Source organism: Pipra filicauda, unplaced genomic scaffold (genome assembly GCF_003945595.2).
Source record: "Pipra filicauda isolate LSUMZ 115617 unplaced genomic scaffold, ASM394559v2 scaffold181_size1560634_pilon, whole genome shotgun sequence".
Taxonomy (NCBI): Eukaryota; Metazoa; Chordata; class Aves; order Passeriformes; family Pipridae; genus Pipra; species Pipra filicauda.
The window spans coordinates 1,251,229-1,267,406 of NW_024104289.1; the positions used below are offsets into that span (position 1 = coordinate 1,251,229).

Here is a 16,178-nt window from a genome sequence, read left to right on the forward strand (position 1 = left end):
ATGAGCTTTAAGGTCCCTTCCAACCCAAGCCATTCTGTGATTCTCTTTGTAACATCAAAAATCATAGCAGCAACCGTGTGCCAATAAACTTAAAGTTTTATTTTTATGTTTAATGACATAAACAACTAAAGCTTTGGGAAACTGAAACATCACACTGCCTGGGCCCAGCAATTGTATCCCAAAGCAATAATACCTGCAGGGTATATATTTTACAGATCTTCTGCTTCACAAAAACCCAGCAGTTTATTTAATGGTTGCACCTGCTAGATAGGCAGGGCCCTCTTGCTTTAACTCCTCAGTCTGTGGTCTCCCTGGTGTTTTCAAAGACATCTCCAAGACCATATGTCAATTCATACATAAACCTTAACTCCCACATAGTGTAAATGTTGTGCTAAAACCAAATCCACTCTGCAAAACAAGTACATTTCCTCTGTGGAAAAAAAAAAAAAAAAGTCTTGAAAATTCACTAAACTTTGTTTCACAAAACAAAAAAAAACACCAAACAAGTCAAAACAAAAAACCCAAACAAACAAGAAACAAAGGAACCACCTAAAAACAAAATAAGAACCAGCTCCAAAGCTCCCCCCAGAAAAGACACACAGGCTTTGAAGGGGTACCTAGCAGAGAGCTCTTTCCTTAGGTGGAGTTGTTCTGTCCTGGTTCTCCTCAGGTTTCCTGCCATTCGAACAAAATCCTTGTCTAAGGTCTCCTTGCATTTTTCCAAGAGCTGAAGTTTCTGGATCCAAACATGTTTTTTTTCTCTTAGTTCTTGCTTGAGAACCTGTGGGATTTTGAGACCGAGTTGCCATGTGGTAGGAGGAGGAAGAGAGACAGAGTCAACCAGAGCCTCAATTTACATGATGAGAATTGATTTCCCTGCTCCACCACTCAGAATCCTCACCTACATCCAACACTATTCAGCAGCAAAGAAAAAAATTCTACCACAAGTGGCCCAGATACAGCAACAAACCTGCCATATTTCATAAGAGGAAGTTTTAATAATGACTATCTTGCAGGAAGCCCTAAAAGTGATAATTTAGACTTCTGTGATCTTTTCCTCAAAGTACAACTAAGTCCACTGCTACCGATTTGGGCTTGTTATTACAGCAAAATAAATAAGATACCCCAATAAATCCCTGTTTCAGATGATCCCTAGCAGATGATCTGCCCAAGGGATGAGCCCTGTGACAAAGGTTTTCAGTTTTACCTCTGGCCTGTAGGAAGAAAAGGAGAAAAGGGGAAAAATTAAGTTCTAGGTAGCATTGCACCCTCTATTTCTCTGAACAGTGACTTGCAGCATAAAGTAGTGAGAGAGCACTGGATTCTTCTTCCTCTGACTTTGCTCAACTGAACACATGAAATAGTGTCCTCAGCTTTTACAGAATGCCCAATGAGAGTCAAACAGAGGTCAGGAAAGAATGAGGTTTATATTTCTGGGCTTTCACATCAATTCTAAGGGGAAAACATCAATCCTACAAGCACAGGCCACCTTATCTACTTGCAAGTTAGAGTCAGATGTTGTTCATGAGCTTCATACAAAAAAAAACCCCACAGCATATCAAGTATACTAGGAAAAAAAAAAAAACAACAAAACAAACCAAACCAGCCTGAGCAGTTTTTGCTGATAAGTTTTCTGGGATGACATGGGATGTGAACCATGTGCAAGTGCCCACATCCTGAAGATCAGTTTCTCAGCCAAGGCAGGCAGCACTTACTCTTAGAAATGACGTGGTTTTGACACAGAAGGCTTATCAGGGCACATGATAAGTAGGAGAAGGGTGAAGAAGATTTTGCTGTCACTATCTATATATACACTTAAATACATGTATATATGCACAAAAGCAGAAGCACACTTAAAATCTACTTTATGTATAATCTTTAAAATATACTTGAAAACACTAAACCCCAGCAAAATGTGTCCATACTATATTTCACAGGGAATGGTGGGGAAGTGTTTAGGCTTCAAGTGATGGTCCATGGTCCAAGATTTAATTCATTTGTCAACAAAAGTTTTCTCTAAGGCTGGAAGAAGCTACTGTGAACTTCTGTCTTTTTTGGACCTACCTTTGTTCGGCTCCATACACCAAATTTCCCACATATCTGGCTTATTCTAGCTGAAGGAAGACAATATATTTGACATGGAGTCACTTCCCATTCCCATGGGACCCTGAAGGACTGGGTCTTTTAATTTTAAAACATCTTGTTCCTCCTTAATCCTCTGCTATCTTATTTTCCAAATGCATTGCTCTCTAAGAGCCAGAATAGGATTTATTTGCCATGATCAACTCCAACCCCCACACCTGAAGTTTTTAGCTTCACATGTTTAACAGGAATACGATCCCAATGTAATTTAAAAAAGCATTTTTCAGCTCTGACAGTTTCAAAGGAGAAAGTTTTTAGTCAAGATCGAAAAGCTACAGCAATTCACGAGCCAGCAGCTTCCTAGAGTCTACCTAAAGTCCCATCAGAGTGAAGAGACCGGGATGCTTGTGCTTCCTCTAAGAGAAAATTTTCAGGATTTACTTAAAAAAGAAAGAAAAATTTAAAAAAGCCTTGCTCCAGGACTGGATGGCTCCCAGCAATTCCTCCAGCCTACCCAGAAAGGTGAGGAGGGCCAGCTACAACACTGCAGCACTAGAGGGAAAGGAGGGTGGTTTTCTGCCTAAAGAACTAACTTCAAGCAGCACATACCATGGTGCTACCTGCTGTTACCCAAGTGAGATGAATTGAGGGGTTTGGGAGCTGAAAGACAGCATTAATACACAGAGTTTTCTGCAGCAGTGTTCCTCACAACAGATTAGAATGAAGGAGAGGGTTGGAGAAAAAGCTACATCCAATAAAATAAAAATTTCAGAAGCTGTGCTGTCACAGGGAAGGGGAGGAGGGAACAAGAGCAACAGAGTTTAGTCAAGTCCACAGGCACCTGCTACCACATGGGGAAGATATTTTTGCCAGTTAGCTTGAGCAAAAGTCTTTACTTGCAAGCCTCACAGGAGGTATGAGGGGTAGGAGAAACACATTATGCAAGATTAAGTTGTAAAACATGGTTTTGTTGGAACTTTTCCTGTGGAGCATGCCCAGCAAAAGCAGAACTCTTTGCCTTTCAAACAAAGTAAACCCTCTGAAGGTTTTGGTTTGGAAATCTGGTTATAAATGCTACATCCCTCCTCTTCTTGTACCATCCAGAACCACAGTCAAGTTCAGAGCACAGGGGAAAATGGGTTTGAGGCACAGAGAAACATGCAGGGGGCAGAAAAGATCTCACATGGTCATCTGACCTCATTTTCCTCTCCAAACTGACTGGCTTCACTTGCCCTTTCCCTCAAGCATGGTTTTAACAAAGGCAGCTCTTGCACAAGTCAAGTCAGGAAGAGCATGACATGTAAGTGAAGAGCAATCACCCCTTTCCTCCTCAAAACCAAAGGTAACAGATGCTCTTTCTCTCCATACAGCCACCTCCAACCAGGTCATGATCTCAAGTAATTAATACACAGAATATTCAGCAATAAGATACCCACCTTCAGTTTTTGCACAGCCCCACCAATTCACTAAATATCTTCAGAGAGACAGTTACTTACCACAAGTTTTCTTTCCCAGGCTTGTTGCACATCCCCATCAGGATCTTCTACCCACTGCAATGAAGCCATGACAAGCTCCTCCACTTCAGAGGCTTCCTCTTGCTAAAAAAGAAAATCAAACCTAAACCAACAACAACCACCACTCTAAACCAAATTCCCCAAACCCTGGCATTTTAATGCTGCCCAGACATACCCATCTTACAAGTTCCAGTGTTAGAGTAGGTACCAACTATGCCCCCCTCCACACCCTCGAAGCAACTATTCCTATTTTCTGAAAAGGAAATCTGATTATCAATGCTGATTATCAAACACAATCTGATTATCAATGCTTGGAGAACTCCTAATTAAAAGGCTGATAGAAAACCACATCCTTATTCACATAAGCTCTGCCACTGACCAGGTTTTGCATGAGAGTCTTAAATTTTTCTCCCCCGTATTCAGGCCCCTGAAGTAAAAGCAGCACTTCACGGTCCAGGGTTTCATCCAGGGTCGTCCATTCAGTCTTGATAATCTTGGAAGAGATGGAAGAGCCAGCTGGTTCATTTTGACATCTCCTTATTGCAAACCAGCATCAGTGACATTTAGACTTCCCTGAAGTATTTCCTGCACCGTATTTACCAGAAGGTCAGAGCTACCAAAACTTGAAGCTTGTAAAAGCTTTTCAAAACAATCATGTCGTGGGGAATTTAAAAAAAAAAAAAAGAAAATTAAAAAAGTCAGCCAGCCAAGTTGCTGAGTGACCCAGTGTAAATATTCATGTCAGGGTAGGCAAGAGGAAGTCAATAATTAGTTATTTTTATTCAGAAGAGGTTCTACCAAGTGGTGAATAAGCAGAGCCCTTACTTGCTTTACAGGTGGAATTGTGTCTCATCACAGCACTAGAGAGGCAAACACTGACTCACTGTGGCCCTGGGGAGCTGCAATATGGGACAACACCTTAACTTTTGAAGCAATGCTGCCTAACCAAGCACAACTCTCCTTCCTGGGCCTGTAGTTTTAGTCCATCATTAGTTTTTTTATTGCTGTTGTTTGCAAACTCACCCTGTACAAAAATAAGCAGTTGCACAGTGAAGTCTTACAAGAAAAATTACTCAAGAGCATATATTTGCTATCAGCTGACAACAATCTCTCTTTAATAATTATTAAGCTAGCTCTGAAATTTTTGATTTAATAATTTGTGCACTATACAAGTAGTTATAAGTAGTTATACTGTAGTAGGTAATTCTGATTGAAGTCCTTTAGTCCAATCATTACTGTCAATTTCAAGAAATAATTTATTCATTTAAATATATTTGGCTTGCCATCCTTAATCCCATGGAGCAGAGCTGTATAAAGGCCCAATTACACCCATATAAACTTTTGGATACAAAGTGTTGGCCAAGTCTGGGAGCAGGATTGGATCCAGCTGCACCTGGATCCAGCCTCCTCTTTGAGAAGGCATTTGGAAAGCAAGGGAGTCCTTTCTGCACCTCGTGACTCAACAGGAGGGTGTCCCTGGTAAACCTTGTCCAAAGCTTCCATTCTGCCCTCCACAATAAGGTACATGGAATTTGGTTTTTTCCAGTAGTTCTGGGGCACTGGAAAGCCACAAGAACAGTAAGTTAAAGACCAAATTTCCAGGGTTTTGTCAAGTGTGCCTGATCAAAAACAGAGCTCCCAAAAGTCACTAAACCACCTTCTGGGTACCCTGCAACTTCAAACCAACTGGCTCAACTGCAATACTGATATTAAATATATCTAAATATATTTGAATTTGTTTTTCTTCTCCTATCAGCCTGTTCTTCTGTCAGCTAAATGTACGAACTTAGCCCTTCTAGATTTACTTTCTTAGATCTACAAGTGTTTTGTTTGCTTTCCTTTGGACTTTCTCCAGCGCTCTCAGGACAACATTGTAACCTTCACATTCTCTGCCTGCACGCTGGGATTAATGGCTTCAAATTCCAAGGTTATCTCAATCATCCGCAGGGAATGAGCTTTGTTCTGCCTCTGCTGATGCAGGCAACTGGGAAGGGATTCATTAAAGCCTTAATTCATACCTCTGAAGACTGGGCAAGTTCCAGCTCACAGTGCAGCGAATTCATCCCTTCAGGAATACTACTGTTGTATTTGCACAGCAAGGGGAAGCACAACCCATTTCTAAAGGAAGAAGGAAAAAACTACGTGTCAGTCCTTCCTGACTTTTGACAAACTGCATTTCCTGGGGCTTGTTCACAACACTCACGAGATCAGCTCTTGCTGCATGTGTTGCATGTTCTCCAGTAGCTTATTTTTTTCTGCCCTCAATGTCTAAAACACACATGGGATTTGGTTAGAGGGTCAGTTTGCCAGGCAGAATAAACACAGGATATCCAAGCTTTCCCCTCACACAGGCAAAAACTAAACCCAGTCCCATACCTCTATTATTGAGGAACACTCCACAATGGTTAACTTCAGTTCCTGGATGTCCTGCTCCTTCTGCAGAGATCGGGGAGAAAAGAACCAAAATAAAAACTACTATATTCAGTTCTACATCCCAGCAGTAATCTCTGTGATTTAGGTTTGAGCAGCAATCTAATTATATAACACAAAAATAGTTGCACATTTAGGAAAATATAGTCACATTAACAGAATACCTGGCACATCAACTAACAGAAAGCACTCAGATGACCTTTTCTACCTAACTTCTGAAATTAAGGAGGCAAACACTCTTTCCAGGTACTGTACTTTAATTTATTCCTCACCTGGTTTCAGCACCAGCAGATTAAACTGGACAGAAGCACCCTAGTTTTAGCTGAAAACAAGGACTATATTATACCTGGCACGAGTTTAAATCCCAGCTGACCTTTAAAACAAGTTACAATGTTCTGAGTTAACTCTCATTATTTTTCTATGATGAGTGTAGCACTCTGTAGATTAAACATCACCTTATAGAATCAGGCCTTCAGTCCTGGCAGAGAAAAGTGATAAAAGCACTAAAGAGTTATTAAAATTAAAAAAAAAAAAAAAAAAGATGTTTTTCTATCTTCACATCCTTTCTACAGGCCTGGAAGAGAAAGGTTGCCACAATAATTTTTAGTGACCATCAATCCTATCCAATCTACCCTCAGACAGAGGGCCACAAGAAGAATTTTTTTTAAGCTTACAGGTAAAACCTTATCCCACAGATCATAATGATTACAAGCAAAGTCAGTTTTCCACACCAGTTTCTTCAAAATTATACAAAACAGTCATATTTATTAACATGCAATCTGGCAGTCTACTTTCAAAATTCCCACTTAGTCAATAGACTAAGAGAGACTTGCTAAAATAAAATGATACTACAGAGCTCACAAAAGCTCTGAATTGTTCAAGGAGGAGAAAGAGAAAGCTACTTTTTAAAAAAGAATGTAATAAATTTGTGCCCTCAAGCTACTTCTGGGGGGAATAAATAATCAACAAACCAAAATTATTAAAACACTCAGCTACAACGTTATCAGCTGCACCACTTTTTTACTATTTGAATTCAGCTGTACTCACTTTTGCAGATAGGGAGTTAAATATTTTATCAGATGATTTAAAACATGTTCTGCTAAATAGAAACTGCCTTGGCCTAGAAGGCAATTTGCATAATTCATTAATCCAGAGAATACCAACACCTTTGTGTAGTCTTACATCTTTTTTTTTTCCAATGCAAAATACAAATTTAAAGACCTCAGAAATGCTCACTCTTCAGCAAAGCCTAGATAGTTACACCTTAGTAATGAAAGGACAAATGTGCTTTACACTGGGCTCCAAATCACCATTCTAGTTTGACACAAAAATTCAGTTTCAGTAAGAGACATAAAGGAAAGGATCATCTGCGGGTACATTCTTTTAGCAACTGTTGAAGGAAGTAGCCTTGAGAAGTTTCTGTACATTTTTTTCCAAAGTTCGCAAGTTTGTTTAAATAGGTTGTGATTATTTTTTTTGCCTTTTTCTTTTTTTTTTTTTAATAAAAGCAAAATGCTGAAACCTTTAATTATGCTGGCTCATAACCAGGTCCTAAAGCAGAGCTCGCCTACTTTGAAGCCATTTATAGGATCAGGTTCTGCAGTGTGAGAAGAGTAGAAACAAAAGTGCCACAGTGAATACTATTGCTTTGCCTTTTTACACATCATCCCATGGTCAGCACAGAACAGCAACCTGGCCCAGTGGAATGTTCCCTGCCCACGGCAGGGGGCTGGAATGAGATGATCTTCCAGGTCCTTCCAACTCAAACCACTCTGGGATTCTGTGATTTGCAGTTAAGACAGTAACAAAGTAAAAGCTACAAACCTGGATCAAGCTTGCCTCTTTATTCACCACAGTGCTCTCACAGAGATTTACTTGGATCTAAAGAATGAAAAGATCAGAAGTGATTCCAGTCATCAGCATGGATTATAATACAACTCTCTTCCTATTTCCTTCTTGGAAGGGGAAAAAGGGTATCAACCTTCCTAGCTTAGAAACATCAAATTATTCTTGGAATACTTTGTGTGGTGTTTCTGAAAGTACAGATCTCATACTCAGTGAAGAGGGAAAGTGTTCTCAGCTTTCACAGCACCTTTGTTTCCTCTCATCTCTCCTGACCAAGACTTCCAGCAACATCACCCAAAGCATGACTAATAAATTGTCTCAAATTGTGGGGGAAAGGTTTCCTAAAAGTTTAACTTGGAGGAACAAATTAAACAGTTTTTGGCCCCCAGACAGCAACTTTCTCAGTCAAAGCTGTCACACTGTCCAAGCTATGATTGCACTGCAGTCCCTTCATATAGACAGCTTCAGGGCTGTCTGCCTTCCAGAAGTAGAAATATCCCCCTCAACCAGACCCAAGTAAACTATTTCATATCTTTTTATTCCTCCTGGAGCTGAAATGCTTACTTGAAGTTCTGCTGCATTTTTAGACAGCTCCAGAATCTTCTTTTGTAGTCCATCGGTGTCCATGCTACTCCTAATGTTCTAAGGCAAGATGCAGAGTGTTTAGGCACAGCTGAATGGATTGACAGCTTCTCCTTGAAGAATCCAGGCAAAAAAATGACATCTCCACCCCCAAGCTGCTGCCTACTCTCAGACACCACCAGCATTTATGTGGTACAGCACATTGCATGTGCTTGCCCCACCAAAACTGCCTCTGATCCCTTTTCCCCCTATTTCTCCAGAGCACAGGTGAAAGAGAAAACCCCAAGATGTTATTTATAAGCACTAGCAGGCCTAGAAAAACTAAAGAAAAACTTTCAGGCCTGCAGCAATTGTTTTTGGAAAGATGCTGTTTAACAGCTATTTAGACTTAGGAGCTTTTCAGAAAGATTAATCTGGAGGTGCTTTTCATTTCTGTGCAGTATTTAACCTCTTTGTTTCATGCTGAATAGTCTGAAATACAGGCTGTAAGCGGGTGTTAAAACAGTTTAAACTGGTTTATAAAATATTTGCTTTAATGAAGTAAATAAAGTAAGAATGAACAGCTGTCCTCTGAAAAACAGACAAAATCCAAGCCTAAAGATGCAGCTCCTTTAGCAGCATATTCCCTACAAGCCTCCTGTAGGTCCTTGGCCAGTGTCAGTGGATCCATCTGTGAATGGAGACCCCCAGCCACTGCATATTTTCAGTGTTACAGCTCCATACAGGGCTTAAAGGAGGGAAACAGAAGTGAATATGAAATTAAAAGGTTTTGGATAGAGATTGTTTCAGTGTATTTAGCTGCATTAACTAGAAATATATGGAATTACCTATAAAGCTTTGAAAAAAAGGGAAGGGGGGAAAGCTGCTTCTCCCTGCCCCCATGTTTCCCTAACCTTATATCCTTACTTACCCACAAAATGGAAAATCTGAAGGACAGTGCAACTTCAAGATATAAAGTTTTATGACAAGTCATCCTTGTAAAACGTTGGATACTTTGATAACCTACTTAGCATGCCAGGCTTTAAACATTTTATTTCCTAATGGCAAAATTTTAGCCAGGCAAGACCATGTAAAACCATGATTTATTTTTTTACCTCTTCCTGGAGAGAAGAAACTTTGATGTTGAGAGACTGATTCTCTTTTTCCTGATCAGGGTTATTGGGAAAAAAAAAATAGAAAAAGAGAAAAACAAGAGTTGTGTCAAGTTCTACAGTCAAAGCCAAACTAAGACAAAAAGCAGCTGACCACAAACACATCCAGAGCCTATCCATGTGCAAAGGGGTGAAACAGCACAGCTTCAACTACAAAATTCCCATTATATTTTTCTCTCCCACCCCACCTCCTTCTCAAAAGGTAAATTATGCATGAAATCTCAAATTAAAGCAAAACAAAGAGTATATGCACACTACAGCAGGATAACCCCAAAACTCCTCATGTTCCTGCTTGGCATGGAACACTTGCCCTATCTCCCAGTCCCTATGGACATTGACAATAACCTAGGGGTGCTTTGGAAAATTCCTCTTTTTTTTTGGACACCTGAACTGAGTCTCCTGCCCCTGCTGGATCACCAACTTCAAAACAGAAATTGCTCAGTGATGGCAGCAAAAGAGTTGCTGCCTTTAAGCATAATTGTATGTAAGACAGGCCCTTTTAATAATTTTCTTCATTGTAACTGAAAATAGTGTAAAGAAATTTCCATAAACGCTAATAAATCACATTTCAAACACCCTTAAAAGGCCTCCGTACCCACTGGCACAGTTAAAATTGCTCTGATTTTAGCAGCCTGAGGGGACATGCCACTGTCACAGCAAGGTGTGAGGTGCTGGACAAGGTAAGCCAAGAAATAAGAGCACCTACAAGTTGTTTGTTCTGCCAGAGAGCCTGCTCTCTCTTCTCTTCTGACAGGTTCAGATTGTTCCTTACTTCTTCCAGTTCTTCTTCCAGTGATTTGGCTTTCAACACATAGTGCTGGGTGCTGCACAGGGGGAGGTAAATCCAGAGAAATTCAGCCAGTTAACGTTGGTCATTAGATAGGCTCAAAATACAGTATTTTCAGAAGCCACCAGCAACTTATTTTCTGGCACAGACACTTAACAGGTGAGCAACTACCAAGTTTAAGCCTTTTTGTCCAGCAAGTTCATGGACTCACCCACAGTTTATCACCACCTTGCATCCCAGCAAGGGATGAAACCCAAGGCAAACACAGCATCCAAGGCAGGTGGATGTAGACAAAGGCATGCTAACAATTTAGCTTGTTACAGTTAAATATATCGTGCTACCTGAGCACATAAACTCATCCTTATGATGAGTTATTAATACTACGAGTATTAATACTTCATAGTTAGCAGCTGCAAGAACCATTTCAGTCAACTTTTCCAGGATAAGCTCCACATCATTTTTTTATCCTGATCTGATACCCCAAAACTGTGTATATTTATACAGCCCTTTTCCAGGCTGGCTGTATCACACAGAGGATCCCAGAGCAGGTGGTCCAGCATAAGGGCACATGTCCCATGCCAGCAACCCTGCAGGATTCTTGCCTTAATCTCCCTAGAAAATACCGGAATGGTTTGGCAGCTGACCAAACTATCACATTTTAATTAATTAGGTCAGAGGAGCGCTATGAAAAAGGCTTGTACTCATGGCACTGATATGTCCCCAGGCTACAGAAATACTAAACAAGGGAGACAACTCACCTCAGTTCCTCAAAGGAGTAGCAAAATAGCTCTCACACACTCATTTTCCCTCTGCTTGGCAACGAGTATGTGATCTAGGATTGGAAGCCTTCCAGTGCTTAGCTGTTCTCTTGGTAATATTAAGCCTTTTTGTTGTTGTTTTGCTTGTTTTAGTTTGCTTTACCCAAAGATTTTGCCTGTGTGCACCCTCACCCTGCAAGAGCCAGGCTCTGAGGTGAATGACTGATTTTATAACAATGAAAGAAGGTATATATAAGGAGGAACAGGGCAGAACAACCAGGCAAGAGGGTTAAACCCCACAGATACTACAGAAAGTCAAGAAAACTGCTGTTTTGAAGCACTGGGGAGGAGAAAAGCATTAAAGCAAGGCTGGACCATTTGGAAGAACATAACCCTGCCCATGGCCATCACAGCTTAGACCTGGTGCCCTCAGGGTCTCCCACCTTTTAAGTTGTTGATGTAAACGCTCATTATCTGCCAGCAGCTTGTTGTTGGTCTCATCTGCAGCTTCCAGTGAGAGCTTCAGCTTGTTGTGCTCTTCCTGAAGCTTATGGATTTTGTACTGCAGGTCAGCAACACAGCATATCAGGTCAGAGGTCTCCCTGTTCCAGCAACAAAGCCAGGAAAGATTGAGAAAGGTGATTTGATCCAATTTATGCTTTTTAAAAATCCTGATGCTGTGCTGCACTGATTAGAGGGGAGAGCAGAGCCCACAGAGGACTTGCAGTGCTGCACTGTCCAGTCATTTGCTTTGCACGGAGATGGCAGAATATCTTCAGGTCAGTTCTCCAATTTTATAGACACCAAGAACTCTTTTGGTTTTAAGCACTTTTTTTTATGCTGCCTGCAACTGAAATATGCCACCAGACAAGTACCACATCTGGATATCTATTTTAGAGTGTCTTAAGCTTTTACTAATCACCTCTTAGGTCACCACTAATACTTTTGTATTAGCTCCACAGTTTCCTGGATCCTTTCTTTTCTCCTAAGCCATTCCCCACTTATACTCTCAACCAAAATTTGAATGAGGATCACCCTTTTGAGATCCTGAGAAATTACAGGGAAGCATCAGAAAGTAGATCTTGAATTTCAGACTATGCATAAACTGCAAATGAAACTTCTGGTACTTGTTAACAGGTGTAACTACCAAAAATACCCAACAAACTCTCTACCACAAGAAAAACAACCCCAAACAAAACCAAAGGATCAGATTTTGAGGATGTAATGTCTTCTTATTGTTGTACATCTAAGAATTTGTTGGAGGGAAGGAATCAGTTTAAACAGGGAAACATATGGCAAATCCCTGCCCACAGGGAATTGAAAAGGCAAATGGGCAGAGAAGCACCAAGATATCAGTAGGAAAAACCACCAGTGTGTTTTCAAGTCTAAGTAGAAGCTGTGAGGAAGAAGGTGACAGCACCAAGAGCCACTGCAGACTGAGGTCAGCATTAGGAACTCCACCAGCACAGTGTTCGGGAACAGTGGCTCCAGGGATTTCTGTCGAGTAATTCAAAGCCAGGAGCACTACATTCTGAGAAAGAATTGCTTAAATGGACTTACATGTCTCCTCTAGACACATCACCCCCAAAGGCCTCCAGGCTTCCTGATGTAACATTCATCTGGACATATGTCTTTTTGGCTGAAAGAGGTGAGGATTTTGGTTATAGAGCAAGAAAGGGGAGTTTTCCCTGAACAGAAACAGAATAAAACAGTCTGCACCTTCAGGGATGATTTTAGGTGCTTGTAATTCCAGGTCTTCCATGCTTGCTGATGATTCTTCAGTGGCATTATCTTCCCTGCAACAAAGAAGTATCAAAATCAGCATGACATTGGATTCCTTACCAACTTTTGTAACACCTATGAAATTTCAGCCAAATCCCGTTACGGACACTGTGTCCCAATACCATCTTCTTTCTAGAAGCCACAGAGGAACTTTATATTCTCTTGTTTTCACAGGAGACTTGTGAGGTAGATTTATTAAAAAGCCATCACCATTTTCTCTTGCGGTCTTCGATCCACTCTCCCATGACCGCATGATACGTTTCCAGGTCCATGGAGACATCCTTCTGGTCTGGATCCAGCATGTTGCACAGCTCTTCAAGACCACTGTCTTCTGATCCCCGACTAGTTGTGTGCCTCAAATAATCGACTATCTTGGAAACTGCCACTTTTCCTAAGACAGAAACTGATGTCAAGTGCCAGATTCATTATAAAAACCTGTATAAGGCCACGCTACCAAAGTGCACTGGATGCAATTGCCCTCAAGAGCTGTAGGCAAGCAATTGATCCCTGCAGTTGTACTGTGACCTGGAAAAAATGAGTTTAGAGCTTTTGGTTGGTGTTTTTTTTTTTTTTTTTTGGTTTTGTGTGTGTGTCTGTTTGGGGTTTTTTTCTTTCATTAGTGGTGGGGGTTTGTTTGGGTTTTTTTTTTTCTAATACAGAAGTGTGAGAATCAAGTTTACCAGTTTTGTGGCCTTCAGTTTAAGAGGAGCAAGAGTTGACACATTTGCTGTGCTATTGCTTTCAGGTCTCTTATCAAGTCCTGTGATTGCCATGATATTATTCTGCCAGACTACTCCTTTCTCTATTTACTACTCAAGGCCAGGTTGGATGAGGCTCTGAGCAACCTGGTCTAGTGGAAGGTGTCCCTGCCCATGGCAGAGGGTTGGAACTGGATAATCTCTAAGGTCCCTTCCAACCCAAGCCATGTTATATTCTAAGATACTCTCACTTTTAGACATGTTTAGGTGCAACTGGGAGGAATTCTCTCTTACTCTGAAGTTCCAGAAAGTTCTTTTCTAGCAGGAAAAATGCTAAAAGAAAGAAACAGTCCTTTCCAATAAGGGTGTGTGCTAGAAGAATGTTGGTCCTCTACTTCCCCTGCACTAAAATCCTGCAAAGATCAGCAGGGAAGGAGTCAGGCACTGTGCAGAAGAGGCACAAACATTTATGGATTTATTCTGCGTCTGCCACTCATAAGCACCTCACTAAGGGAGTCTCAGCACAGCAGGGACTGGCGTGTTTCAGGAGCCACAACAGGATCTGAAACTCGAAAATCCAAGAGAAAACAATGGAGCAATGAAAAGCCCCTGGCAAACCTGTATGTTCTATGTCACATGCCCAGAAGATTGTGGTCAGTAGGTCCTCCTCAGAGATCAAGCTCACATCGTCGGCTTTGAACTCCAGTATCTGCCTCCCTCCTATGATAAAATCAGTCTGTTATTGTCCACTTTTACTTGTTTTCATGAACCACAGCTTCTAACTACAATATTATGTTTTTAACAGCAACATCACACATGAAATACCACTGCTTGAATGATATCTTCTTAAATTTTGATATTGTTCTCAGATGATTAAAACAAAACCAGTCCCCTCCCCCCTTCCCTCAATAAAAACAGAGCTTTTACTGACAAATAATGCCAAGATCCTCTGTTTTGGGAACAGGTTTATGCATCTAGTTCTACACATGCATTTTTTTCCCTCCCACTCCAGATATATTGTGGGTAAATCATTATAGTTAAATTAATTTATTAATAAAACAATCCCTATAAAAATAAATAAACACAAACTCCCCAAACCAAGAGCAACACCCAAACTCACGCATCTTTTTATGCTAAAGGCAGTCTACATTAGTAGCCAAATCTCTTAATTGTGAAAATTAATTAGGATATTTGGAAAAAAGTTTGACTTCACTTATTACTTCCTCACTTTTTACATTCACATTAATAGTTTTTTAGAGAAAATTTAAGACTTTATTCAGCTCTACTTGCGGTCCTATTAGATTTAAGTAATGCTAAAATGTAATGTTACTAGTTTAAATAGTAAATAAATGTCATCTGTGTAGGCTGAATGTTCAGATGCCTAGGATTTTGAATTGGGAGGTTTGGGGTGGGTTTTTTTCCAGGATTTTTACCTCTTTCACTCGAAGGAAATGCCTTTGGCACAGGAGGTTGGATCACAGCACTGTCTGGTTTTTTATCAGACTTGAAGAAATAGAAACTTGGAGTTGATGTGAGATAGTTCTGTTTACGACGCACATCTTTAGATTCAGCCTTCCATAAAGCACCCAGTCTGTCCTGAGTATTGGCCTCCTGGGATCCAAAACAGTATGGAGAACGGTTCTCCATGGGACATCCTGGCATCCAGGGGTTGCTGGAGCTCTCATTCCTTTTAATGACTGTAAAGGTGGCATCTTCAGCAGAGGAGTCAGAGACGGGCCCGAGACAAGGGGACGAGTTTGAATAGAAAACACTGTCACTGCTGGGACTGATTGAAGCTGGGCTGGCACTGTCATGACTTCTGGAAGTCCTGCCTTTCAGTATTTCTTCCAGATTTTTTTTGACGTTGCACTGTGGATTGTCGAAGTTCCTGGACCGAAACTTTGGGATCTGCAAAGCAGGGTTGGAGACTTGGTCCATCATCTGGATGGACTTGATCTTCCTGCATATGCTGTCCACTGGGTTGTGGTGCCGTTTCTTAGCCCCTGGTTCTGAAGACATTATCAATTCTCTTCTCTTGCAAAGTATCTGGAAAAGAATAGGGACAAGAGAGAAGAGTCAGGACAATCAACATAAACGTGTTCTTTGTGCCAGTTTATCCATTCAGCAGACAAACTGCTGCTTTCTTATCAAGTGGTTTGAAAATTCAGCTGTGACAGAAACCTTCTGTCACGATGTTTAGTCATCCAGAGAACCTGAAGTGGACGTGGATTTGGAAAACTTGGGAAATAGAGGCAGAAATACTTTCTGAAATCTCACTGCTTATTCTTAAATACCATAATTATGGGAGCAGAGAATGAAAATTTGAACTAAAGAACTCCCTGCAACTTAGCAGCTGACTCTTTGGATTAAAGGAAGTACCAAGCAATGTTACTCATACCAATTTATCCCAAACTGAGTACTGGGGGGGCTGTGGGGAGGCAGGAAAAGTGAGACCAATAAGATTTTCACCCTTTCTGTGAACCTACAAGAAACAAAAAAATCAAAACCCAGTGTTTCTTCTACCAATTAGCCACATCAAGAGCTATCAA

General features: G+C 40.8%; 1 protein-coding gene across 1 annotated transcript in view; it reads right to left on the reverse strand.

Moving 5' to 3' along the window:
• The window catches only part of IRAG2 (inositol 1,4,5-triphosphate receptor associated 2), a 37,080-nt gene extending 21,432 nt beyond the window's left edge, over positions 1 to 15,648 (reverse strand). The window contains exons 1-16 of the mRNA XM_027711632.2: positions 15,063 to 15,648; positions 14,248 to 14,349; positions 13,142 to 13,322; positions 12,869 to 12,945; positions 12,710 to 12,788; positions 11,593 to 11,751; positions 10,311 to 10,428; positions 9,548 to 9,598; positions 8,436 to 8,513; positions 7,851 to 7,907; positions 5,973 to 6,032; positions 5,800 to 5,864; positions 5,615 to 5,714; positions 3,958 to 4,089; positions 3,579 to 3,680; positions 618 to 781 (exon numbers count right to left, since the gene is read on the reverse strand). Coding sequence (XP_027567433.2) covers positions 618 to 781; positions 3,579 to 3,680; positions 3,958 to 4,089; positions 5,615 to 5,714; positions 5,800 to 5,864; positions 5,973 to 6,032; positions 7,851 to 7,907; positions 8,436 to 8,513; positions 9,548 to 9,598; positions 10,311 to 10,428; positions 11,593 to 11,751; positions 12,710 to 12,788; positions 12,869 to 12,945; positions 13,142 to 13,322; positions 14,248 to 14,349; positions 15,063 to 15,648 — 2,111 coding nt within the window. The remainder of the gene's footprint in view (positions 1 to 617; positions 782 to 3,578; positions 3,681 to 3,957; positions 4,090 to 5,614; positions 5,715 to 5,799; positions 5,865 to 5,972; positions 6,033 to 7,850; positions 7,908 to 8,435; positions 8,514 to 9,547; positions 9,599 to 10,310; positions 10,429 to 11,592; positions 11,752 to 12,709; positions 12,789 to 12,868; positions 12,946 to 13,141; positions 13,323 to 14,247; positions 14,350 to 15,062) is intronic.
• Positions 15,649 to 16,178: the final 530 nt, after the last annotated feature.